Here is a 27,231-nt window from a genome sequence, read left to right as displayed (position 1 = left end):
GGTTGGATTTTTAGGGGTCCACCGTGCAAGGCGGGGAAACACAGTCAGGGCCATGGAGAGTGCACCAGAACGTGGGAAATGAAAGCTCTTAGTGGGCTCAATTTAGGCTGTTGTAAGACATCCTAATGCATGCGGGGCAGGAGGAGGAATCCAGCTGACCATCCATGACTTTAACCACAATCACCAGATAGAGGAGGGAACTGGAGAAACAAAAGAAACTCAACATCTGAAGTAATAAAGCTAGTATAACCTCTGTGTACACTGTGAAACTGAGCCACGATTCACAAAAAAACAAACAAAACACAAATGTAATTGAATCCCCATGTCATTAGAATCAAGAATACAGTTATTATTAACAACTCTACATTGTCTTTTAGAGTAAACTGTGGTCTACCGTCTCAACACAATGCCATAAAACCCCATGAAATTCTTTACAGCACGGATCCACAGCCGTCAGTGCACACATACACACACGCTTCTCTCATCACCCTCTCCAGTGACCAGTAGGCCTTCAGCAACCTACTGTATACATTATTCATACAGTAAAGAGACTAATTAAAACTAAACACAGCTTGCCCACCTTCCATCAGGCTCGTCAGAGGGGCCCTGAGTCACTTCCCCTTGAAGCCATTAGAGGGAATACTGGGTGAAATCAAATCGGACATAACTTGCAATCTGTATGTAATTAGACGGAGGGAGGGGAGGGGAGGGGAGGGGAGGGGGCAGCTGTCATCCTGTCTCTTGTCAAACACAAAGAACCAACGAGCATCTTTAAGTAGAGAGAAAATCTGGACCGTTTTCCCCCCCCCCCTTTTATGAAAAGCTTCGGCAGCAAAGGAAAGTCACAGCGGGGACGTGCTTGATCTGCAGCCCGACTGATGGCCAACGCGTGTGAAGTCAACCGCCCCCCCCCCCCCCCCCCCGCCGCCATCTCCACCGGGCTGACAAAGGGGGCTTTGAAGAGCCGACGCTTCGCGGTGCGGGGGCCGGCGAGGAGAGGAGAGGAGAGGAGAGGCAGAGGGAGAGGGAGAGGCGCGTTCTTTTCCTTTTCATTAGCGGGCAAACGGAATCAATTGGCGAGGACGGGCATCCTAAGGCGGGTTAACTAGTTTTCATCAACGCTCACGTTCGCAGACTGAAAAGGTCTAATCATTTGAAAACTCTGTTCTCATTCGAAGTGGAAGAGGATTGCAACACATTTATTTTTGTTATATATATTCTACCGACTCAGTTTGGGTTTTGTACACCTAGTTCATGGTTGCCTGAAGGGAAGTGAAAATTCAGTGACAAACCAAAGACAATCAGTAGTTTTCAATATCTAGGCGGTAACGAAGGACTACGGTATGAAAATTGAACTGTAGGACGTTGAATGTGCGTCTGGCTCGATTTTGCATTGATGATTGCAATAAAGGAGTTCAAAAGTCCTGATGAACATATCATATACCGCTAACAGCGTCGTCCATGTCTTTCGGTCATTTCCCCAGAGCCAGATGTATGGTGGCGTGACTTGTGAGGCTGCATAGTTTATAGAAGTATTTACTACGATATTATGATTAATATTCTTACTTTCTCAACATCTGCATCGTGTCTTTGTTGCAGCTTCAACTTCTCCTCCTGGTGCTTGGACTCCAGAAGTTTAATGGCCATCTCAGTCTGGGAACAAAAATAAAAACGTTACACTAAGGACCGCTGGAGCGCTTCGACGCCTAACTAACTCACAAATGGAAGAAGGACAAAACATCTGCACATCTTGAGAGATTAAATAGTATTTCACTTATTACTACAAAGCAACACAATCGACGCATTTTGTTTTCTGGAGCATTGATATCCATGCAGTAACAAGCTATTTTAGAAACATGCCATGAAGGAAAAAAAAAAAAGAAAGAAAACCAGAACCACAGATAACATGAATCTGGATGAAAGAAGATAGTGTGTCCCATCTTCCACAGAAGCGCAGCTGATGATGAAACAAACCACATTAAAACATTTATCCATGAGAAGGGCTTCAAAAAAAACGCCTCGGCACTTAGATGTATTTGACGGTACGGTATGGTTGTGTTTTTGTGTGTGTGTGTGTGTGTGTGTGTGTACGTGTCAGTCTGCGGTGAGCACAACAGCCTGTGCGCAACTTCTGAGCATCACAATTAATCACAAAGAGAATGGCTGTCTTCATCAGAGGCTCAAAAGTTCAGCGGATTTCCTAAAAGCTTTTAGTCAAAACGACTGCGAAATGATTGTTTAGTTACTCATCATTACTGGAAACGAGTATCACACCCCTCGGCGTGACACTGCGGTCAACTCAGCCGACACTTGAATTTTAACACAGGGACATTGGTCTTTGCCTGGAACTATTGCTAGATCTGTTTTTATTGCAGTCCAAACTTTGAGAAATGGTGCTTTTGAACTTGCACAAATATGACTTTTACTTTGAAGATATTTTAAAATCTGTACAGTAAAAATGCTTGCTATTCATCATGGTGACAGTGGCGTGACGGCATTAGTCACAGACATCCCGCTCTTGCGCCGAGGTCGTTGCACCGTCTTCTGTTCAATTCTGCAGGCGTCCCAGAGAAAAAGAGCATGTGTTTATGTGAAAAAAAGTTTACTCGAGTCATACGGTCTCTTGTAAAGTTTTTTTTTTTTTTAAGTGACCTTTCCTCAGCCCTCCCTGCCAACCTCCTTCCAGTTTGCTTGCTATAAATTGACACTCAAGTTGTCTCCGCCCACCAGCACACAACGCGCGGCCGGGCACACGGGAACGCGGCTGAGCGGCTGGCTTTGATCTCACTGCTCATGTTTAGTCACCGTGTGCTCCGGCGGGTTCACCGACCCCGAGGCCCGGCGACAGGGTTCTCCCATCGAAAGCGTGCTTTGTGTGTGGACATGTCAGTGGTTAACAACATCCCGGGGGCCGGCTCTTCTTTGTTCTAGTCATCAAAACACTTCCATGACATTGCTCTGCGCAGTCAAAACCACATTAGACCTTATCTGGATGTACAAAAAAAAATAAAAATAAATCAAAGAGGTGAACAACTGTGATAATGGTGAGATTAAAAGTAGGTAATCAATTATGGCGTAGCTAAGTGTTTTAATATTGATACAACGCCATACAGGAGAGACAATCAACAGCAATTTGGATGCTCCTGGAAAGCGCACACGTCCATGCTTTGGTGTTGAAAACGCCAAACAAAGTCCCATCAAGGTGCCTTTCTCCGCACCTGGGCTACATGTAGACTCTTTACCCTCCACAAAGCTCTGTTTTGTAGTCTTAACTCGCTTCATCCCCACGTCTTGTGCAATTTTGGCGGGTGAAGGGGGGGGGGGTTCACAGGAGAGTCGAAGGAGAGTGAGAGAAAGTGTGAGATGGCACTGATTGAAAAGCAGATGAGTAAGTGGGGGCTCTTGATTCTGCTGGCTGGGGGGGATTTGGGAGGGGGGGGGGGCTGTGTCGCTTTCTCATCCTCGCTTCAAAAGCTCTTTGGAGAAAGTTTGTCAAACTAGATCAGGGGCGTTTGAAACTTGTTTATAAAGTCGTCAGTGAAGGAAGGAGGCATGTCGTACACCTAAGGCGTCGGAGATGCCTTCAATGGGCCCGACTGGATGGTACAGCCCCCCCCACCCCTCTCTTCTTCAGTTATGTTGCAGGCGCTGTAAGATGCCATGTTTTTTTTTTTTTTTTTTACACACCGCTCATGAAAGGATGAGATTGAGCGTTATACGAGAGATGGAAACAGTTTTTTTTTCTTCCAGTGGGGGGGGGTCAAGGCCCCATTTCCCACGGAGGGACGCGTCCAACAATCGTCTGCTAACTCTTCGCGCTCCACAAAAGCAAGGTTGCGTTTGTGCGTCTCCCTCGTGTGGGCCCCCCCCCCCCGTGCGTCTTTCATTTCCCCGTAAACAGGATATCTACTGAGGAGCAGCTCCGTGTCCCTCCCACAAGTTCATTTGGACAGGAACGTTGAAACAAAACAAACGCTGCAATATCTATAACAGAAGGGTGGTTCCAAGCACAGAGTAAGTAGATTACTACTCAGAATACACGAAGAACACGAAAAACCGAGTACAGAGGACAGAACGGCTTCAAGTAGTAACTTCATCATTATGGAACACGCTTGGTCTCTCAGCCTAATTCAGTCCTAGGAGCCCGGGGGCCGCTTTAAACTACCAAAGGCTCACGAGCTGGGATGAGAAAAGGCGGCGGCCCTCTAAATCACAGGCCGAGAGGCGGCGTTCCCTCCCGGGAGGATCCTCGGATTAGAGAGGCGACATCATTACGGCCAAGCAGAAAGCAAAAAAAAAAAGAAAAAGAAAAGGGATTCGATCCCCAGTCAGGGGTTCGTGACCATTAGAGTGGGACTGCTTGGCACAGAGACACTCATGTGTGCCGTGTCCCTCGGGGTCAGGTGGCGGTTTGACGAGAGCACGCACGCAAGTCACATGCAAGGATCGATCATCATCTTCTGTAATCGCACGACTCGGGCCGAGCCGGATTCATCCGGCGCCGTTTCATTGGCTAGCAGCATTAAAGAGCCCCGGTGACACGGAGCGCTGCTAGGGCCCCCGCGCTAAAGGATTAGCTGGCAGACATTTTCCACAACTGCTGCTCATGGGCAGGCGGCCCGTACGAGAATAGGGGGCGCGGAAGAGACGGGGCGCGGCGCTTGCGGCTGGAAGGTTCTCCCCCGCTGCCACTCGTTGTCGATAAGCTGTTAGCGACATGTGGCGAGCTCAATGCCTTTTAAACCCCCCTCCCCCACCAGGGGGTGCGTTTTCAACTGGACCCTCGCGATGAAGGGGAAGTGACGTCACCGTGATGTCATAGACTCAGAAGAGACAACCACGCGAGTTCTGCAGCAGATCTGCAGCAGGAAAGCTTCATGTGGCTGTTATGGACGACGTGGTCGCTGTGGGACAATGGAAATCAAGAGGCGCGCTGGTACATGGTCTGGGAATCATTCATATTTGTGCCAATGTGTCCAGCAGATGTTGAGATATTTGGCAAGATACGCAAAGAAGATGACCCGCTGGTGACGTCAGAGGAACAACAATTATTTCAGTCATTATGAATCATCCTCTGGGACAATGAATGTCCAAAAACATAACAGCGATCAATCCGTTAGGAGGACCACGAACACATGAGCTCTCCTTCCACGCTTGGACACATCTTTTTCACTTACAATTTGTTATATATATATACATACACAAGGCCCCATGGGGGAAGCACTCCAGCTCCGCACCATTTCCTCCAATTACCTAATGTGTCCCTCACCGACATTTCTCCTCTACTTTCCTGAACTGGTCCTGCTGTCATTCAGGGCCACATGCATACAACCGGAGTCTGAATGGCATTTAGTCATGAAAAGCTTCTGTGGCAGCAAAGGAAGAGTCATAGCGGCGACGTGCTTGATCTTGATCTGCACCCTACGTGCGTCCGAGAGAAACCTCTTAATTATCAAAAGCAACGACATAAATCATTACATCCGATGCGTTACAACCATCACGGTTTACTAAGTGGAGAGCATGCGCCACTGCAACTAATACACTCTGTGTGTGTACGAGTGAAGCTGGTGTGGAGGATAAACACGCTCTCCAGAGGGGTGATGTATTCACATTCCCACCACATGCGGCTGCCGGGCCGAGGCAGGATCAAACGGCATGGGACGTAGCTTAGATGTTTTCACCCGGCATCCACCCGCGGGCCGGGACCGACCGTCGGGAGGAGGGGGGAGGGGGGAGGAGCGTGCTCGTCGATGATGCGCGCGGACGACGGACGGAGCTTTGCTATGGACAGGTCCAAATGCCACGCCGTTGGCGCCCATCGCGTCTCGTATCCTTCGTCCCTCTGCACTCCCCCAGCGAAGCCCCCTCACCCCCACTCCCCCTCACCGAATGCAGACATGAAAAGCCACGGCCATTACAGCCAAGTCATGCTCGGTTTTATATTTAACAGTGCGGGTAAAGGCCGTTGGTCGGGGGTGGGGGGGCAGGGGCTTCAAAGCATGCTTTCAGAATGGGATTTTAAGCATAAATCCACAGAAGGAAAAAAAAAAAAAAACTCATCACTGAGAGCCGGCATTGTTTTTGTCTTCCAAGACGAGCGCGCACCTTGTCCATGTCAACAATGCAATGGCTGTAAGGGGTGGGGGGGGCGTAAAGCAGCCAAGAGAGCTTTGGCCTCTGTGTGCGTTCAACACAACTGCTACGTAGCACGCGTTCCGGATTATCGCAAACAAACTGAATGGTTCTGATCTAGAATTCTAGAACAGTCATCGCAGGCGGAAGCCGTCGGGTGCTGCCGGGGTTCGCTCACAGTGCTGTACGCCTCCTCGCCGTGTGCGGGCTGGGGGCCCCGGTCGGCCGCCAGGGCGCCGTTCCCCCCAAGACCCGGCTTGGAAATCTACAGGAGATAAGGAGGGAGGGGGAGGTGGCAAAGATTAGGCGGCGAGGTGACCGGAGAGTTCAAAGACGGACGCAAGACGGGAGGGAAACTTACCGGAGAGAAGGGGATGGGGTTCCCTCGCAAATACCTGGGGCTTTCAATCTGAAAGAGCAAATAGAAGGACTTTAGACCTCCTCCTCCTCAGAAAGCCGCACCACCTCCGGGTTGCCAGAAACAATGTGGGGGCCACATATAAACCTTGCTGCGGTTCCTGCCGTCTGTTTTGGAACAACAGACTGCGTCGGGCCACTCAAAGGCATTGTGTGTGTGTGTGTGTGCGCATGCGTGTGTGTGTGTGTGACGGGGCCCTTTCGTCAACACTCGGTACCACTAATCTGTACGCCATCGCCGTGCTCCGCCAACACGCAGACAAGCACCGACACGGAAGATGATATATTATATATTCTTTCATCAGAATATGGGAAGATAGGGAAAGAGAGAAAAAGAAAAAAGGAGCTGAACACAAAGTGTGTGTGTGTGTGGGGGGGGGGGGGGGGAAATAAGCTCCAAATGACTGTGCAGCATTCACATCAATGCGGCTCGCTGACTGTGAAACACAACTACAGAAAAGTCTTGGCCTTGACAAGTTGCCATTTTCCCACATCTATTTGACATCTGCTTATGACCCCATTACGTTTCTCACACACACCCGGATTTGTGAGGTGGCGCAGCTCTCACACGGAGCCGATCCAGAAGGAACAGAACCTGAAACAACCTCAGAGCTTGGTTGGTTACAGATACTGCGCGAGGATCAAGTCGCAACCTGTTACTGTTACGGGAAACAGACGACAGCAGCTCTGCCTCGAGACATTTTGTACTACAAGCTCTCAACAAAAGGAGACATTGGGTTTGACTTTGATTACGTTTACTGCAATCTGACAAACTATGTGACACACACACACACACACACACACACACACACACACACACACACACACACACACACACACACACACACACACACACACACACACACACACACACACACACACACACACACACACACACACACACACACTTTGTACCACTGACCACACCCTCATTCGATTTGATTGCGCACGGCCCACAGGGCGAGGGAGACACTGAGGCTACATACAGCGCCGTGATGCACCGCAGTGAGATACGTCTGGTTCTCAAGCAATCTGCCACCGTGCTACACACACACACACACACACACTTTTTATTCCATTAGGGGCATGGAGGGAGGGATGAAGAAGCAGATACGGAGCTCTTCAGAAGATCTAAAGCCAAGCTAAAAGATGCTCTCGATAGATCGGCGCTCGGCCCGTGTGCTCAAATTTTCGTTGGAGGCCGGGCTCTTTGAAGCCGCGCATCTCTAAGAACTTCTGTAAACTTGAAGGGGGGGGGGGGGGTGGTTGGTGTTGGCAGGACAGAACATCTGTTGATTTGAAAGATGCGGGCTTGGGAAGCCAGGCAAGGCCTCTTATCAGCGGCCTAACGCGGACGAGTGCAGAGGCGGGCGGTCTCACGCGTCTGCCGATAAGATGCCTCAGATTACCCCGAGAAGAGACAAATAGAAAGAGGGGGGGGGGGGGGGGGGGTTGGGCTAAGGAAACCATCTCAGATGCAACAAGCGGAAAAAAAGAAAAAAAAAGTTTAAAAAAAAGAAAAGAGTGATTCAAGGTCATGCCGCTGAGGATATAGGAAAGGAATAATGGCATAGGGGAGATGAGGGCAGCGTGCTTATCGAGCCCCGGCCCCCGGTGCACTCTGCAGCCCGAGCAGATAAGAGCGGCGCACTCATCTTCAAATACTACAGTTCATGCGACCCTTCTCCCGCCTTACAACGGCCACGAACGGCCTAAAGGAAGTGGTTTCAAGAGGCTGCACACCCCCGCCCCTTTGTTTAAAGGGAGCTATTAATTGGGCTGAACTCGTGGGCTCGGGTTCAAATTGATCCGCTCTGAGCGGCAGCATGATGACAGCTGCAGGTAACCGAGGCGCGCCCCCCCCCTGGACTCACCCCCAAGTTCCAGCTGTTGAGACGAGCCTCCAGGTCACTGTCATCGGGAGACGCATCTGCCTTCAGCTCTGCATCCACCTGAAGATTGAATAATAAAAATAAAAATAAAGTGTGTGTGTGTGTAAACAGGGGAAAGGAAATGAAGTTGTAAATCAGTGGAGAGAAACTAAAGGATTTCTCTGATTGGGAGTTTGGCCCTAGGCAACACACAGAAGAACACCACGGATCATTTTGACACAATATAACTCCTCCCGTGGCAGCAACAAATCATTTTTCCTTCTCTAAAAGCTGTCAGATATACAGTTCACCCACATGCGTTCTCCCCCTTTATCTCCATCTCCTCCGCCCTTTGCTCCCCAGTTACCATCCAGATGTCTGGCAGCTCCACATCATTTCCGTCGTGCAGTGAATTCCGCGAGAGCGGCGTGTGCGGCTTAACCGCCCGTTCTCCTTGCCCCCCCCCCCCCCCCACCCCCCCTTTGTTACAGCGCGCCTCCGGATTGGTTTCATACAGTTACAACTCCAATGCTTCCAGGGGCTCTGTTGATCCAAGATCACTTCACTCAAGTCGGAGCCGGGTGGCAGGGTTGAAAAGGGGGGGGGGTCTAATAAGGTTGGAAGGGAGCGATAGGGAAAGGAGAGCGGTTGTTTGGTTTGATTAGGATCTGGCGCTGTGTGGACTTTTCGGGTGTGCCAAGAAGTCGACGAATGAATAGCTAGACATTAAATGCCCCCCCCCCATCCCCGCTTCGGATTAAAAAGGCATCACGCCCCCGTAGGAACAGGTTTCATTTGGAGCGGTGCGCCGTCACGCGCCTTTAAACGCCTGACGAATGCTTTCAGGCCACCGACGCGCTGAGGAAGCGGCGCCTTCCGCGTTCAAAAGATTTCGGGTGCTTGGGTGACAGATTTAGGGCCCTTCTTCAAAAATCGGCCCCGTTGCAGTCCGACGCGAACGCACACATTTTTCAGCCAAAGTTTGAAGCATAACCAAATATTCTACTCTTCATAAAAGGGGAGGTTTCGGTCAAAGCACTTCAGCCGGGTCAAATGGACCACGATCACAACTTTTAGCTGCATTCGTGCAGTGGAATTCCTCTGGCTTCATGGGGAAGTGAGCTCTGGAGCTTCCAGTTGCTGCTTGACATTAGAGAGGAAAGCAGAACACTGCGGCCCCGATTGGTTTTAGCACCGGCGGGGTTTGCTGGTAACGCTTCAATGTGTCATCGCGGCTACCCAGGAATCTGAAAACCCAAACTTGTTTGAATCTCTAAAAAGGGACAGTATACACGCAAATCAAACACAGCATTCTTCTACTGCGTGTCAGGGAAATTTGGGGCATTATAAAATCTAATCCCGCAGTTTCTCAGGCTGAAGTGAAGATGCACTTTAAGCCGCGTTGATTGATGAAGTGTGTGTTCCCTCGTCATCGTTGGAGACAGATTTGTTAGAGTGTCGATAAAATGACATTGGGCTGAAGGAGAATGGCAGAAAGGTGAACGGACCCTCCTGGCGTCGTGTCTCTGTGACCGCTGGTGTGGACCGGAGGACACCGGCCCCGGTGGAGTCCTGTCCTCGTACAGTTGTCTCCTGGAAGGATAAAAAAAAAAAAAAGAAAGAGTGAGCGCAGGTTACCCTCCAGTACAGTGTGTGTGTGTGTGTCTGCATGTGCGTAGGCAGCCCGCCTCGCCATTTACACGCATCAACATCTGGCATTGGTTGCATGGTTTGTGATGCGTGTTTCATGCCATCGGAACAATAAACGTCTCCGCCATACATCACTGTCTCCATAGACGTCCCGCGGGGCACCGGGGACACAGACACACACACACACACACACACACACACACACACACACACGGCTCCATCATGGTTTAAACAAGGAGCTTAACGGGGGGAGACTGATTATATTCATTGGCACACAGACTTCTCATTTTACTACTCAAACACGCACACAAAATCACAAAAGGAATAACTGAGCTCACTATCTCATTAAGCGCAGTCACATGAGACACTAATGGTCCACTAATGCTAATTGAATGAAGATGTGAAAGGCTACGGAGGAATGTGGAACATCTAATAAAAGAATTATTGTAATCATTTTAAAGGGTTGTGGAACCATCGATGTTTCTGCAGAGACTGCCTGAATGGGGAACAGTACCAAACTGTATTTGCTCTCCTTATCTTATTCCTCAAATCCCTCAAATTAGGGAACACTTACTCGAGAGAGGAAGGATACCGCTATCTTCCTGAAAGATGCCTCGATCAAATCAAAAAGCACACTAAAAAAAAAGAAAGATCACTAACAAAGATGAATACAGTTCTTTTGCAATAACTAATTGAAACAACTTAAATAAAACCCTGCATAGTCACTCACATACTGTTGTCTGTGCACACCTACTCAAAACACATTCACACACACACACACATGTGCCCAGCTTCATGGCTGCATGTGCACACAGGTGTGTGTGCAGCATGAAGCTTGGCTAAGCGAGCCAAGCTTTGCAATCTTGGGCCTCTAAGTCAACAGGTGGATGAGGATAATTGAATCAGATGTGTCTGGAGTCTGAGGCCCAGAGATCAAAGTGGTGGCAAGTCAAGCCAGAGCGCCCCCCCCCCCCCACCCACACACACAACGAAAATGAGAACACCATGTAGAGCCTCTGAAGCTGCAGCTTGGCTGATTAAAGCAGCCTGACATCCATACCCCTCCCTGACCCCCAGGTGCACAGTTAGTGGGCGCGGGTCTCAGCGCCAGGCATCCTCAGGAAGGCCGTCTGACCTTGGGACACAAACATCCCTCTGCCCTACGCTCGCTCCACCATGACCCCCCCCCCCCCCCCCCCCCGCAATAAAAAAACACCTGAGACGACATCAGCAGCTCTGAGAGCGAGAGGCGTTTGAACCGGAACGGATGGCTGAATGCTGCCCCTGCGAGGACGATGTTTTTACTTACTGATGGAAAAAAAAAGGAGAGGAGGGGGGTTTAAAATATGTCATACAAGGATGAAAAGCACACCCACACGGAATGCAGAAGTCAGAGGAACAGACAGGAGGAAAACAAGTAGAAGTAAAGGCCTTAAACAGGAGAGAGAGAACGGGGCGCCACACCCACCAGTTTGTCCCCCAACGTCTCCATAGAGTCACAGAGCACGATGGCACACGAGAAGGATGCAAGCGACGTTTTGGCTAATCACCACAGCTGCTTTCGCGCAACCTCGCTGACAGCACTGGCTCGTGCTACAGACAAAGAAGGGGCTCCATCTTGTGGCCAAATCAGGGATCGGTGGATTTGCATAGGGCGTTTTGGACTAATTAGGACACACACACACATTACGACAGACACATACACTCGCTCATGTGTGAAACCAAAGTAAATATCTGAAAACATCAGATGCAGATTCCCGACTCAGCGCGTTTCACGTTAGCCTGTGATCTTGTGGTGTTTTTTAAGTGGTCACAATCCGAAAATAAGCTTCTCAGCAGGCTGCTGCGTGCGTGCGTGCGTGTGTGGGAACGCTTAGTTCTACTATGACTTGAATGCCAGCTGTGGCATACATTATGCAAATAACCTGCAGCCGTTTGGGGTAATTTTGGACTCACTACTAGAGCTCAAGTCGTTTTTTTCGGGTGATTAAAATGAATCGATCCAAACACAATTATGATAATAAAACCAAACAGAGCGGTTGTGTCGGCTTCACGCTCGAGGGAAAAGCGATCGAGTATGGGGACTTTTTTTTTTTAATTGTGCTTTAAGTTGATCACGTTCAGAGTGAATTTGGATTAGGAGACGTCCCGATAATGACACACGTTCTACAACCCCCGGAAGTCAAATAGGAATCACACGCGGCAGCGGAGGGCTTGTACCCTCTCACACACAGGGCCCTGGTGGATGTTAAGCTCTTAACGGCACTTAGAGTGCTCACTTTTTTATTATGCTAACGAGCATATCAAGCCACTGGGCTCTGATTGCATTCCCGGTTAATTGGAACGAAAAAAGAAAAAAAAAAACAGCCTCAACATCGCTTTGTCGAGCGCTTGGAGTCAGAGGAAATGTCCCTGAGCAAGCTGCGATGACGATGATCCTGGGAGGCGTGTTGAAGGAGTTCACACGTGTGTGTTAAAACAATAACATGTAGTCATGAGACCCCCCCCCCCCCCCCTCACTTTGTGAGCTCACAGACAACTGTTCCTGATCCAAGCGGCGCATCTCTAAACCGTAAAGGAATAGAAATCAGACTATTTCAGAAACCAGCTGATGATCTGGCGAGCCCTAATTGGTGCATTGCTCTCTGCCCTGTCCAACAACTGGGAAGGTGTACAAAAAAAACAAAAAGCATAACAGAAGGACGGATAGAGAATACCGGAGGTATCAAGGTACCCGTCCTGCGGTTTTGAAGTGCATCTCTTTGAAATGTCAGAGTGGACAGATCGGACACACTGACGCAACAACTTGGCAATCGTCTTTTGGCTCCTCGGACAGACCATCAGGGAGGGAAGCTGTGTGTATCTAGCTCCACGGCTAGTATAAATATCTTAGGAGTGATGCAGAGGTAGCGATCTATATATATATATATATATATATATATATATATTTTTTTTTACATGTTAAACATTTGAGGTTGATGACCCCTTGCCGCCCTTTTGACCAGCCGCTGTGTGTGTTTATTATTTAAAAGTCCGCTGTCATCGGTGTAGTTCCTTCACTTCCCTGATAAACCTGGACTACATCAATAGTCACAAGAGAACTGTCGGGCATCTCGGCCTCTAGGTGTCCGGTGTCTTTCAGTCACTAAAAGCGGCTTTTAAAACATCTGGATGTTTGAACGAGTTTTCGATTGAAGGGAAAAATAAATAAATAACCTCCAACTTGGTCCGAATGAGCTCTATAGAAACAGAGTAGAATTATTGAAATAAAACACCTAGCTGTTGAGGAACAGTATGAAAAACAACATACCCAGGGGCAATGCATTCGTGACACATTAGGGAAGCCAAGCGTACTCCTAGGAGAGGCCGTGTACACTGGGATCGCACCTGTGGTGAGCTGCGATGGGGGTGGAACTGACTCGGTCCTTAAGCAGGCTGGCGGTCAAACTGTCATCAGTGTAGCCCCCCAGCTCCCCCGTCACCCAGTCGGGCAGACCTGCGTTGCAGTGCTCCTCTGATCCGCCTCTTAGTGGTTCCTCAAAGTAGATCGACTAAAAACGGGGGACAAAATGAGAAATGAATTCAAGTCAGTTCGAGTATTTACAGACTGAATCGGTTTCGGTTTGAGGTCGCGGCGCCTTATAAAGAAAGCACCCTGAGACCGGTGTCCAAGCCCAGTTAGAGGGAGAGGGTCCGGGACATAGGGGCCGACCAAAACAGATGGTCACCGTCTTTGGCCATCTAGACAACACAATTCATCGATGTGACTTTGCGGGTCTACAAACGAAGGCGCTACGCCCGCCACTACTTGATGGGCAGTGGCGGTGTTACGATTGAACCAAGAGCCCCCCCCCCCCCCCCCCTCACCACGTAAGTGGGCAGCGCCTTGAGGCCGCCGGGCTCGGGTTTGCTGGTGAAGGGCCTCTCTAGGACGCCTCTCTTGAGCATGTGAAGGAGCAGCCGGGCGTGCGCGTTGCGGTTCTTACGACCCGTCACACCCGAGCCACACGAGGCCGGGTCACACAGCTTCTTTACCCACACTGCACATCGCTGGCGCTCTGCAGTCGAGGGACAAGAGGGGGGGGGGGGGGGGGGGCACATAAGGGCATGGATGCATTAGCTTGGCAGTGACTTTCTGGTTGTTTTGAATGAATGTCATCAGACAACAGAGATGAAAATAGTTCCCCACCTGTCTTGCTGGGGTGTTTGAGGACATACGGCTTCATGTCCAACAGGAAATGGTCAAACTCTGCATCCAGCCGCTCCCACGAGTGTTGGTGTCTGCTCATGGTGTCCTGAAGGGATGAATGAATGGATCAAAAAAGTTAAGTGGGCGACTCCATTGGGTTTGCGTGGCCTCTGCTAGCTAGCTACATTGAGTGAATCGGACCAGCTAGACACGAGAGACAGGTATGGGGACATCGTGACACGTAATGTCCGCACAGGATGCCATGATAACCGGGGAAGAACTACACGGCTCGCCAGCTAGCTTAGCCGACTAATAACTGACGTTAGCGAGGGTGACCATTAACGTTTTTTCATCGAGCGAGACTACAGCTAAACGGAAGCGTCAGCAAACGAGCGAATGCACATTTATTCCACAAACAAACAGATCACTGCTGATGTAACTAGTTGCAAAATAACGTAAACAGCGACTTACTTTGAGCACGGATTTAGCCGCTCAAAATGGTTCAAAACTTTCAGCGATCCCCACTTTACGCCACATCCGGTTTCCGTGGAGACCGCGCAGCGTCTCCCTGTTGCCATAGTAACTCATCCTTTTTTTTTTTTACGATCACCTTTTGAAGCTGTCGGATGTGCTTTGAAATTGGTACACATTGGCCTCCCAGTTTGTTCTAGGCAGTATTATTTAAGTAAGAATCTGTATGATCACCCCGATAAGGTGAAATATCCGAGATGAGGGACACTTCCTGCGATGCACTTGAGGTCCACACGGTGGTGCCCCACTCCTTCCAGTTTGGGGGACGGTCAGGAGCGGATGGAGGGACATGCCGCCTCGGTTCATTCATTAAAGTAAAATGTAGCAGACTAATAATTTCATGTTGCCCATAAGTAACACACCCGGATGGAGCCCACAGAGCCCGTTTATGTGCCGTGTTTGGGTGACCCACAACTTCTGAACTAACGGGGGCGTCGATCGTGCGCTGAAATTCGCAGCGCGACGTTTCCCCACGGCGCGCGAAGGCGGACTTCCCCGACGTCACTTTGAATGAAAAAGAAGCGCTCCCAGCTGAAGTCCACGCAGAGCAGAGGGGAGGCTCCTCCAGCAGAGACAGCACCTCCCGTCAGAGCTGGGACAGAGGAGAGGACCACTAGCAAATAAAAAAAAAAAACACCCGGGACGACAGCAAGTTGTGGCGGCGCGGTTTCTCTTTTTCCCCTTCAGTCCGTTATGGCTGATCATCTTTTGCACTACAGCGACTCGGCCGGGGTGGGGAACCGATTCGCCCGCAAAGGCGCTTTGCGGCAGAAAAATGTGCACGAAGTGAAGAACCACAAATTTACTGCGAGGTTTTTCAAGCAGCCGACGTTCTGCAGCCATTGTAAGGACTTCATATGGTGAGCATCCTCGGGTCGCACCTGGGCGTCACACGCCTCACTTCTGATGCAGATTGTTGATTTAGGAGAGCTTTTTACAGCAAGTTTAATGTTTGCATTGAAAGGCTTAATATTGATCACTGAAATTTGGGGTGAGGATTTCGGCCCTTTCTGTATAGTACAAACTTTTGCTTAAATCCAAGTCAGAAGCAGCTACTGAATTTGCTCATTGCCAAGGCAAAAATATAACTTTTATTATGTTGTTTTATTTGCAGGGGATTTGGGAAACAAGGATTTCAATGTCAAGGTAAACCTCCAGCATGCATTTTTGTTATACACTAGAGTGGCATGACATCACCAGAGTCTGTTTGAGCCAATTTGAAGCCCAGTGCCACACATTTACAGCAGGAATAAAGCGCTTCTGTATCACCCATGAGCGTAAAAGTGGAACGTGCTTCATCATTAAGCATGACACCAGCAGACATCCATTCTTTAAATATGCATTTACTCCTTAAGCGTGTAGAGCTTTCAGATTTAGTGAGTCTACAAAAAGAGTGTAAATCAAGTTATAATTTTTTTTCTTCTGAGGGCACGTCAATCTGCAAACAAAAAACAGGAGTTGATATTTGCATTACTCTTACTTTTAAAATGCCCACATGAAATTCAACTTACCTGCTACTATAATCCATGCATTTCACCACTCAGCCTGGAAGACAAACAGTGATCAGGTGTCGTTTTAAATAAGCATTTAGGTGTGACGTTTAGAGGGGAACATACCTTTGAGGGTACTTCAGCTCTGGGTTCCCCCCAAACATGCGTTGAGCTCACAGGGTGGACTTGTGGAGAGTACCTGGACTTGCTCTGCAGATAACTGGCTCGCTCGTAGCCGTTTCTGGACTGGACGATGACGCGCGGACTGATTCCGGAGGGAGGCGGGAGCGGTTCGCTCGCCGCCTGGGTGACGGCGACTGGTTTCTGTGGCAGGTTTGGAGTCTGACTGAAGCCGGGCCGTTCGCCTCCAGAGAGGCCGGCCGAGGGCCTTCCCAGCGCAACCGGATAGATGGGCCCGACTGGCCCAAGAGCCGGGCTACTAGCCAACGGGCCGCTTTGCGGGGCGGGGGAGGGCGAAGACCCCTTGCTTACGTTGTTGTCATAATCATCATTATCATCATCATCACCAGTCGGCGGGGCTGCATGCCAAGACGGTCCCGTGTTCTCAGACGGGTATTTGACCACGCGGCCCGGCTGAGGCCTTCCCGGATCGCTCGTCTGGAAGTTTGGGCTTAAAGGAAACAGAAGGCTCGTGTCGGGGTTCTCCCGGCTCCAGTCTCTTGGGCGCCCGTTAACAAGCATCACCGTCTCAGCAGAACGCGGCGCGTCGGGCAGGTTCTTTGGAGGCGGGAACGTCACGGGCCTGTAGGGCGCAGAGGGCCTGTTGGTGGGAACGGGGACCGGGGGTGTGTCTTGTGAAGCGCGCCAGTTACTCGGCGCGACCAAGTCGGAAAACCACGCTTCATCGTCATCCCCGAAATTATGCATGGCGGGCACTAGATGGATTTTTGGAAAATGGTAGAGTACATTAGTACATTAGTTGTCGATAGGCTTAGTGGGATAAATTAAGAACATAATTACCTTTATTAGCTGGTGAGACGGCACTGCTGCCAGACAGCAAAATACAAATCACGGAAATCCTGCAGGAGGCCAGTAAAGAATAAACAGCCAATTGAAATCCATTGAAGGTAGTCGAGACAAAAACAAACGTGCTCAACATGATTATACGAGTTACCGCAGAATGAGTCCAGGCGCCATGACCGTTCGCTGAGAAGTCGCTCAAGCCGGGCAGACCAATGTGGCTGAGTAGCCTTGAGGGGGGAGGAAATGTTGGCTTTGTATGTTTGCCATACCTCTGCGTGTCCTTTATATGCTGCTCCTACTATACGCAGCCCATTAGCAGCAGCTGCTCGCACTGCAATTAGCAGCCAAATCGTTAACAGGTGTGTCGGCTGGTTCACCACAAGGCACTGTCTTAAAGCTCATCTTTTTTTTTATCCTAAAATCTTCTTTTCTCACCGAACACCTTTCTCTGGTTTGACCTTGCATCTTTGCACCGTCGCAGTCGCGCCGCACGCACTTCCCCTTGATGCTTTTGCACGGAGTCAGAGTGCCACACGTGGCCTGAAATCGACACTTTGATGCCACCATCTTTGCCGGTGTAACCTTTCCCTCCTGACATCTGATAGCCCAAACGGGAAGAAAGGCGAAGGAAAGTGAGAGGAGTGAGACAGACCAGCTGCAGTCGGGAGAGTCGTGAGGGCTTCGCTGCGGTCAAATTAAGTTGCAATCGTTAGTATAGAAGCAAAATGTTACGGAAAATAAGACTAAATATTTGATAGAGAAGATGAAGTTAAAGGCAACGTATAAAGTAGACTACCTCTTTTGTATTTGCGACTCCACGAGCTGCATGGGACAAAGATCACTGTTATCGGGCTTAAAGTATCTATCTGAAAAGGGCCTGATCTGTAGGTGTGGTCATTTAGAAGGTGGTATTCTCACTTACTACTGAGTGGACGGACTAAAAGCGACATTATCACTAGTGGTGCCGAATGCCATCACCCCTGGAACAATAACCTCCCAAACCAGACCCAGTGGCACGTGTGTTGTTCTCCTGCCAATGGGTGTCATCACCGGGTCGCGTTACAAAGGGATGCTGCAATGAGAAGATCCGCGGCTTTGATTAACTCTCAGCGCCGGACATGCTGGGCTCATGCTAGCACGTTGTGCATTTCCGTGGGTTTTCCCTCCTCGCCAAATGACAGGGGCTGCACTGTGCGACCATGGACGCATGGTGGGAGTTCACAAGCATCTTCTCAGATGCAGGCAGGACGTTGGAGGTTTTTCCTGCAGAGTGTGCATAGGGAATGCATCGCTTTTTGAGAGCCATGTAGTGGGATAATCCCTGGAGTCCTTAGTTTACCGAGTTCTCCTTTCTTCATACGGTGAAGGCATGATGCCGCTGGTTATCTTTATTTCAACGAGACTCTAAAACGTGGCATGTATTTCCTTCTGTGACTACAAACTTGACTGAACCTGATGCTACAGACTGCTTCTCTGAGGCAGCAGTGATACCTCATACATCCATGCTGCTAAAGTGCTTCTCAAAGCGGTGCTCCAGGTACTCTGCGTGGGCAGAGCAGGTCCTCGCTTCTCTCAGGTCGGCGGGCTGCGATACCTTTTTATTGTTAAAGGGTACCGAGGCGATGTGTGGTTTACTGATGGTACGAGGTGTAGGTTGCATTTCACGGAATTGCCGTACAACATTGTGAGCTCTTAATAACCAACATAATGGTGGCTTGTTCAGAAGTCCCCCCCCATTCACAGCCTTTAACCTACTTCCTTCCCAGTGACCAGTGACCACGATGTGACTCAACACAAAATACTAAAAAGATGAAATAATTCCTTCGTTGAAGTCACCCAGCAGTGCATTGCTCAGTGTATTTTAGTGTGCCCTCTTGCGTCGGCTGTGACGTGGTCCACTGTGGAGAGTCCGCGACTGCGGAACGCCCTGACGCATGGGCACGCTGAGATAAGTCCTCCATACACCCAATCCACAGATACTCGGACGTCACGAGCCCTCCGTGCGCTCCCTCACGCTGTGCATCTTTAGTCCCACTCACTTTCATTGTGTGTTGGCTGTTTTTTTTATTTTTATTCAATGACTCATGAATGCATCAAGTCAAAAGAGAAACACAAGCATAAAAAAATGAATTAAATCTGGACTTAAAACTGCTGTATATTTTATTTTTTTGAAAACAATATTATATTTCAAATACATATATTAACCCGTAACTTAACACCTCAAACTTAAGCTACTTTGGCATAAACATTTCAAATCTCATTTGATGTTGAGAGGTTGCTTTTGCAGAATATATATATAAAACGAAATGTATAAATAATGTATGGAAATTAGTTATTTACACCCACTACAATAACACTAAATACTATTAGAAACATACTGTAAAATATAAAAAAAAATGTATGTGTGAATGACTCACTTGACCAAAAAGCCACCTTCTTGATAGGAATTCCCATTGTGATGTCATGAGTGTAGAGATCAAATGATGCTAGAGAAATGATTGGCTGTTATGTTGCTTTTGCAAACAGCAGGCAGATGGACATCGCAAGTTGTATTTTAATTCAGTTTTTGACTTGAGGAAGAACAAAGGCTGAATCCTAAACGATGTTGTAATTGATTTTAGGTCCCACTGGTTAATGATCAATTCCCAATCGAAAAAACCATCGCTGCCCAAATGTCACCGACAAAGAGGTGTGAGGGCGAGTTTGGACATTGAATATCTTGTCACCGCGGTGGAGGCACTGCCCCCCGCCCCCCCCTCCAAAACTCCCTCCCCTCCCATTTGCCTCCCCCCTTCTCCCAAGCCTTTGAAATGGAGCGTCTGTGGAAACGATTGTGCCATCTGGAGAGTTGAGAAGCCATCGCTGGGAGGAGGACACTACGCCTGAACACAACGGAGGCGAGAGGAGGAGGAGGAGGAGGGAGAGGCGGTTGGAATTAGAAGAAGAAGAAGAGGATTGTAGAGAAGCCGAGAAGGAGGCAACTTTGAACGCACTCACGTACAAGACAAAGTGAACACCGGAGGATTTTCATGGGCGGAAGTTTGAGGGTGTGAGAGATGATGAAGTCAGAGACGCCTTTCACACATCCTGTTTTTGGTCTTTACTAACCGCTCAGGGGAATATTTGTGCCATTAGCTGCTGACTGCTCATCTTTATCACGCACCACAGATGAGGGGCGTCGTACGTAGGCTGCTCCACTCAATCTCCAGGACCTTTTTACCCCTCCTCCCCCCCCCCCGTGGGCGACGTCACGTATGTGTCAGTTAGCATGACGAGGGCCAGACACCCGCTCTCCAAATAGACCCATCGCCGAGCACTAATGTCAAGCGTAGGTGTTGCACAGCCAATCACCCTCCTCCTCGGCTCGGGAAAAGGAGCGCCGCCCCCCCCCTCATTAACCAATCAGGGAGCAGAAGAGTGGGATTGTTGGAACACGAGAGGCCAGAGAGAGAGAGAGGCGCGACGCACCGGCGGGGGGGGGGGGGGGGGGCCCGGGCAATAAAGCGCCTAACACGACGGTGGGCTGAGACGCCTGAAGGGCCCCCCTGCACCACTTGTGCTGGCGTGTTGACATGGCCTTGATACGTTTCACTTAGATCAGAGCGCCGTGGCTTCATAAAGGACTGAACGCGGTGGGTGTTCTCTTTGCTGTACTTGTCTAATTCATGATTTTTTAATTTTTTTTATTGCAAAGTCAACAGTGCTAAGAAAAAGTTACGAGGAATAAAAGTTACTCTGAAACTACTCTAAACTTTTAACGCCAAAGCAAATGTGTTTCGCCAGCTGCATGATGATGAACACCTGGAAGAATATATAGTGATCCAGCCCACATTGTCAACAGATAAACCCTGTTTGATTGACGTCAAAAGTATATCACTTCCAACCTAATTTTCTTATTTCGTTCAAGCTATCGAGTTCATCACTGAGTGTAAGAAGTATTCGCCCCAGGCTCGTTAATACTATCTTGTTGAATGTGGAGAAATCGCTGAAACGATCTTCAACATATCAACGATTTTAAAGCCCTCTCCCCGCTGCACTGCATTAATTACACCGAGAGCGGAGGCTTAGGCGGCCACGATAATTACGTGTAATTCTGCCTCCACTCGTCCCTGCTCCACTTTCCAAACGTCCCTTTTTACAACCCAGTGTAACCCTCTCCCCTTCTCACCACTGGAGCAACAAAGTGGGCCATTTCCATGATGTCATGTTAACATCTCCTCCGATGGGTCTTTCGTGGTATCAGCCGAGCATGGCCAAAGAAAACTGTACTTTGAATAGTGAAAGCAAACATAAGAATAACTCCAGTAAGAGTGACTTTTTTTTTTTCTTTCACCCCTAATCCGTTTATTTGATGAAGATACGTCTGGAAACGTTTTCAACCACAGGCGGTCTTCCTCCGGGAGAGCTAACTTCAACTTCCAACAGACACGCAACCAATTTAAATATAACAAGAGTAAGCGGGAGTGGTTTTGAAGGATTCTGTGTGGACATGTCACATGGCTTCAGCCCTAGCTACTCTCTCGTCTGTAAATAAAAGCCGACGCCTCTCGCGCTAACATTCGGTCTAATACCACCACACAGTGCTGTGTCAGCACTGGAGGGGGAGAGGACGGGGGGGGGGCAGGACCAGCTGCCCACCTGCCTGCATGCAAGTAGCACACGAGTGGAACGCAACGGGTGTATCCGGCAGTAACGTAGGGGCAAAGTCATGAGATTTATGAAAAAGTATACGCTGACAGGTTAAATGAACTCAAAGGAAGCGCAGATGATGGAGTAAATGCCACCCTTCCGGTTGTCAGATCGCATCCTTTCTCTCTCTCTCTCTCTCTCTCTCTCTCTCTCTCTCTCCTCCACCAAGAAGTCGGCGCTCTGCTCTGTCGACATTTGGGCGGCTTGTCAGATTGATTTGAAGAACCTGTGGCCAAAGGGCTTTCTTCTTTTTTTTTTTATCCGCGTGCCAGTCAGCGCCCCCCCCCCCCCCCCCCCCCCACACCCCCCCTTCCGAAGACCGGGCGACACCAGACCTTCCTATGGCGGCGGCATAAGGGGATTGCCACAGTCTGGCTGCGAGACAAAGGGCCCACAGTAACGGGAGGGTGAGGGTGACGGTGAGGGGAACTGAGAGGAGATGTTTCGCAGTTCTGTGTTCAGAGGTACAGGGAAATGTGTGCGCTCTCATCATGATTTATACATTCTTTTTTTTGTTTTTATTATGCATTTTTGAATGCCCATACATGCCTGTGGGGCACACTGAAGACTCGGGGAGTGTACTTCACAGCCAAGACACTGCAATACAATATCTTGTTTCTTTCCCACGTTTGCCATGGAAACAGGGCTCGGCCCTCCATGCCTTTCAAACCGGGGCGAGCACTTCCCTTTTAAAAAAAACCCCACTCATAACCCAACGGGGGGGAAGAGATTGACATCCCCTCCCCAGCTCCCGTCCACGTGAATAAGATGGGCCCCGGCGGGCGGGACGGTGCGCCGCGCGTGAGCCTTTCTTGCATGCGGAACGTCTCAGATATCGCGGGTGTGCTTTTTGTGAATCAACATACGAATGAAGCAAACAAAGACATTTCAAACCAGCAGCGCTGGACGCGGCGATTTTCTCGAACAAACTCTGCCCTCCTGCTCTCTGCGCCGCAGTGACCGCCAGGAGTGCAATATTTTCATCTCAACAGACTGTCTCAGCAGATCATGTCACAATGTTTTTCTTGCATAACACAATGTCATCTGGTGACATTAAAAAGGGGTCTTTTTCGGAGGCTTGGCAGCATTACTTCGCCGAGAGTGGGTAGTTAATTGTCAGGGAGCTGCCTGTGTGTTTTTGCCCGAGACGCAGCGCTGAGTAATAAGATGACACATGCTGTTCCCTCATAATCTCTGTTTTAACAAACAAAGGCAATAGAGCAGTCTGTGAGGGCGCAGAGGGAGGACATCTGAGAGGAGGGAGAACAGCAGAAGACACTGGAATCCTCAAGAAAACGTGTGCGTGCGCACGTGTGTGTGTGTGTGTGTGTGTGTGTGTGTGTGTGTGTTTGAGCCGTGTGCACTGGGATTAAATCTGTGTGGTGACAGAAGTGATGTAACAACCAGTTTGGTGTTACCACAAACACGCCGACAACTTTCTACCACACTGTTGGAGCATCTGTTACACAACGACCTCCTAGTATAGTGTCTGTGTGTTTTTTGTATGGTTAATTGGAATAGGTCGGTTTATGTCAATCTATAACCCCCCATGAGCAGACTGACACAGTATGAGTTCTCTCTCTTTTTTTTTTTTTCACCAAAAATTACTCTCTTTTTTTAAGAGGGGTTAGGTTTAAGGACAGCTGGTGGTACGGGTTATAGTATCTAAGGAAGTGGTGTTACTTAAGTGGCCAACCTGATTTCACACGGGACACAAACAACGGTCTCCTGGGGGAAGGTCCACTGTTTATGTTTGGTTTTCTTTGCCCTTTGTACACGATTTCCTGGATAACAGCTCATACATTTTCGTAGATATGGGTGCCTCAGAGTGGCCCAGCCCGTAGTTCCGCAATAGACAGTATAAAAGGGAAAATAGGGTCCCGACAGCGATATTTTTCCCCCCACTAAGGCCACGCCAAGACCCGCCCTTCAAAAACATTCACACACTACTATTGGCCAGGTGTGCGTGTACAGGTCCTATCCCCTGACTGCTTCGTCTGGGCGGGACGTGGCGTGGCCATAGTGGGATTGGCAAAAGTGCAGAGTTTGATTGCATCTTACAACCGGAGCAGTGTTACCATGGTACGGTCATTTACCGCCCAAGAGAGATACCGCAGCATCCCTTCGTGTTTCCTGGATATTGGCAAAAAAGAAAAGGCCATTCACAGACTCTGAAACCGTGAAGGACTACAGTATATGCTGGCCATCGTGGATGAGGTGATAAATGACGATAAAATGAAAACGAGCGTGGCATTTGCTATAAAAATCATACCCCTGTCAGATACTTCCAACAGTCGGAGAGTTGAAATTCTTGCTGCAGATGTGTATGAAACGATGTTAGGAGACCTGAGGAAAGCTGACACTGTGTCTATAGCAGTAGATGAGTCCACAGACAAAACTGATACTGCTCAGTTGTGCATATATGTCCGTTTTTTTTGACGGCAAATAGTTCCTAGAGGAGCTGCTCACCCTACTGCCGTTAGAGGGACACACAACTGGCGATATAGTCTTTGCTTTTTTTAAAGACAATGGTCTGGAAATGAAGCGTGTGTGCATGCTTGTGACAGATGGGGCTCCATCCATGACAGGGAAAGCGAATGGTTTGGCAGCACGTTGGTCCGCTGTAGCACAGTCAGCTGATCTCCTGTTGTGCGCAAAACTAAGCGGGGCGCTCAAAACGACAATGGACAGCGTGATGGCTAACAATTCATTTTATTCGCTCCACGTCAAGCCTCCAACACCGCTTATTCCGCATGCTGCTGTCAGAAATGTCTGCTGAGCACCAAGACCTGCTTTTGCATAATGACGTGAGGTGGCTGTCCAAAGGCAAAGCACTGGAGCATTTCTGTGGTCTCAGAGAGGAGATCATAACTTTCCTCCGCAGCAGCAGCAGCAGCAAGCGAAAAAAAGGCAGAAACGCACTTGAGTCGCATACTGGACGACAACTTCATGGCTGATGCCTGCTTTCTGAGCGACATATTCAAACACCTGAATGATCTCAATTTGGGACTACAAGGCGGAGACAAAACTGTCATCGACCTTGTGGGACAGATGCGCGCATTCCAAGTTAAACGGGACCTTTTCGCAACTGATTTGAGCACAGGCCGCAAATGCGTCTCATCCCCCGCACAAATCACAGATGTGATGACAGATTTCATTGCGAGCCTGAAAAAGAACTTGGCTGGTCGATTGGATGGCTTGTTCTGCCCACAGAGGTGGCCGTTTTTGCCAGAGACCCGCTCACTGTTGCAATAGAAGGGGACTTATCCGCCCATTGACGAGGGGAAATTAACACTCAAACTTGTTGACATGCAGTCATCTGTAACCATGGCACATGCACAACGGGCCTGCAATGTTTTGGACAGATGTCAACGTACATCAGTTCCCTAACATTAAGAAAGTAGCGATCGTCATCCTCGTGGCTCCCTGACTGACCGTACTCTCCATCAATGCCTCCGGATTGCATTGACAACTTACGAGCCTAAAGTCACTGCTCTTCTCCCACTAAATCAGCAGGGTAAATGTAGCCTACCTACATCAATATAATGTGGGATGTGTAACAAAGGCACGCATAATCACACATGGTGGGGATTTAAAATATGTTCCCTCAATGTGCAGTAGTACACCCGGTGTAGTTAGTTATAGTTGTGAATACTGTGCACTTTTTATTTCCATGCACTTTGAGATGTTCCTGCATCGGTCAAATATGAGCAAGATGTTTATTTTTTTTTCAAAAGGAAACTTAATGTTATTGTGAATTGTCTACTGTGCACTTTTTTTGTTTCATGCACTTTGTGATCAGATAGGGTCAGATATGTAGCCTAGGATGCAGGTGCTGTGATGATTTATACAACGGCCCTTCAACCACATTGGCGGATTCCCCTTATCTATCGGTCCCTGTCGCCATGGAAACATACAACAGGTTTAGGGTTACTCAGTTCCTATCTCAAACTCAAGGGGAATGGATCAATGATGTATGATGATGATGATGATGATGATGTAAGTAGAAATTGGTGAATACGAAGCTCAGCTGTCAATTCCGGATGGAAAGATTCACCCGGCGGTAACTTGAAGCCGGCGTGCCCCCCCCCCCCTCCCGCGCATCCCCCTCCGCGCTCCGAGCCACTCCAGCTGTGCTTAATGAATTCTGGGGTGATTACACCCACAGCTATTTTAGGAACGGTTTAATTCAGAGGTATCAGTCTTGACCCACATGAGGTGAGCGAGGATTTGGAGCTCGCCGGCTCCGTGTGTCTTACAGCGTTTGAGTGAGAGTGACGTGTCATCAGGTATGATGCAGGACCAAAAGCTGACATGGGGGTCTGGGTCTCATCCGGCGCTCCTCTCCAAGATCTCAGATGCACACCCTTTGTGTTGTCACACCGGGCTGACAAGCATTCATCGTGATAAAATGTCATCTCACCTATTTGTCAATGCTCTGCCTGAATTAATTTTAGCAAATAAAAACAGCAAGGAGCGTGTGACTGAGATGGACACATGGGACTGTCCCTCCCTCACAGTCGTATTCTAGCTATTTCTGTGCTAGGACAGAAACGCAGGGCGACAAGGAGAGGGGTCGAGAGGCAAAGGGTTTGGAAAGGTGTGTGTGTGTGTGCCAGTTTTCTGAAGCGTGTGTTCCTCCTTCCTGCTCCTGTTGTGCGGTGTGTGTGTGTGTGTTTGTGTTGAACAGTTTGAGGGTCACCCAGTATGAGACTGCAGCGCAGCTCTTAGTCATCCTAACACCTCGCTTCCTTTTTTACCTGACTGTCCATCTGTCAACGTATTTACCACCAGAAACAGATTCCCTGCTGTAAACAAATTAAAATATGCAAATGTGGCGCTGTACATCTTGTACTTGTACATAAGGTTATAGTAAACACTGAGAAGAGTGTTTTGAGATGTTAATGAATGTCGTACGCTGATGTTTGAAGGCTGTAAGCCAGCCTGCTATAAAAGGAAGATATGGTAAAACCTTAATTTGTTGCCGATTTCCGTAATCGTTCCGTGACAGAAGTGACTCACATTAATCAGACGATCTTAAGGGGAAAACGAGCCACGGGCCTTTCCAGCTGTTGTCCATGTGCTGATTTAATTACTTGATATTAGAAGTGATTGAAAGGTAGCTCACCACCATCAGATCATGGGAGTTACAGGAGAGTCAGTCAACATTCGCATGAAGTGAGCACATGACCAGACGTGGGAAACTGCAGGTCAGTGATGTACTGGTCAAGGCCTTCTGCTGACAATACTACTCAGACAAAGTAAAACGAACCATCCA

At 48.9% G+C, this 27,231-nt stretch overlaps 3 protein-coding genes across 4 annotated transcripts in view; 1 reads left to right on the top strand and 2 right to left on the bottom strand.

Annotated features, from left to right (window-relative positions):
- Window positions 1-14,802, bottom strand: part of cep112 (centrosomal protein 112) — a 68,897-nt gene extending 54,095 nt beyond the window's left edge. Inside the window, exons 1-9 of the mRNA XM_062566206.1 lie at window positions 14,731-14,802; window positions 14,260-14,365; window positions 13,938-14,128; window positions 13,458-13,621; window positions 9,929-10,013; window positions 8,424-8,501; window positions 6,494-6,541; window positions 6,311-6,397; window positions 1,567-1,653 (exon numbers count right to left, since the gene is read on the bottom strand). Coding sequence (XP_062422190.1) covers window positions 1,567-1,653; window positions 6,311-6,397; window positions 6,494-6,541; window positions 8,424-8,501; window positions 9,929-10,013; window positions 13,458-13,621; window positions 13,938-14,128; window positions 14,260-14,359 — 840 coding nt within the window. The 5' untranslated portion in view covers window positions 14,360-14,365; window positions 14,731-14,802. The remainder of the gene's footprint in view (window positions 1-1,566; window positions 1,654-6,310; window positions 6,398-6,493; window positions 6,542-8,423; window positions 8,502-9,928; window positions 10,014-13,457; window positions 13,622-13,937; window positions 14,129-14,259; window positions 14,366-14,730) is intronic.
- Window positions 14,803-15,103: 301 nt separating this feature from the next.
- prkcab (protein kinase C, alpha, b) overlaps window positions 15,104-27,231 on the top strand; it is a 75,526-nt gene continuing 63,398 nt past the window's right edge. For both annotated transcript variants that reach the window (XM_037476035.2, XM_037476034.2), the window contains exons 1-2: window positions 15,104-15,650; window positions 15,905-15,936. In XM_037476035.2, the coding sequence (XP_037331932.1) occupies window positions 15,484-15,650; window positions 15,905-15,936 (199 nt within the window). In that variant the 5' untranslated portion in view covers window positions 15,104-15,483. The remainder of the gene's footprint in view (window positions 15,651-15,904; window positions 15,937-27,231) is intronic.
- Window positions 15,905-17,536, bottom strand: LOC119220223 (uncharacterized). Its single transcript, XM_037476036.2, has 5 exons — window positions 17,416-17,536; window positions 17,262-17,320; window positions 16,407-17,176; window positions 16,302-16,335; window positions 15,905-16,228 (listed from the first exon to the last, which is right to left on the bottom strand). Exons 1-4 carry the CDS (start codon window positions 17,436-17,438, stop codon window positions 16,324-16,326), a joined length of 864 nt encoding a protein of 287 aa, XP_037331933.2. The 5' UTR covers window positions 17,439-17,536; the 3' UTR covers window positions 15,905-16,228; window positions 16,302-16,323.

The sequence above is a fragment of the Pungitius pungitius genome, chromosome 12, assembly GCF_949316345.1.
Source record: "Pungitius pungitius chromosome 12, fPunPun2.1, whole genome shotgun sequence".
Taxonomy (NCBI): domain Eukaryota; kingdom Metazoa; phylum Chordata; class Actinopteri; order Perciformes; family Gasterosteidae; genus Pungitius; species Pungitius pungitius.
This window is presented reverse-complemented; position numbering and strand designations above follow the sequence as displayed.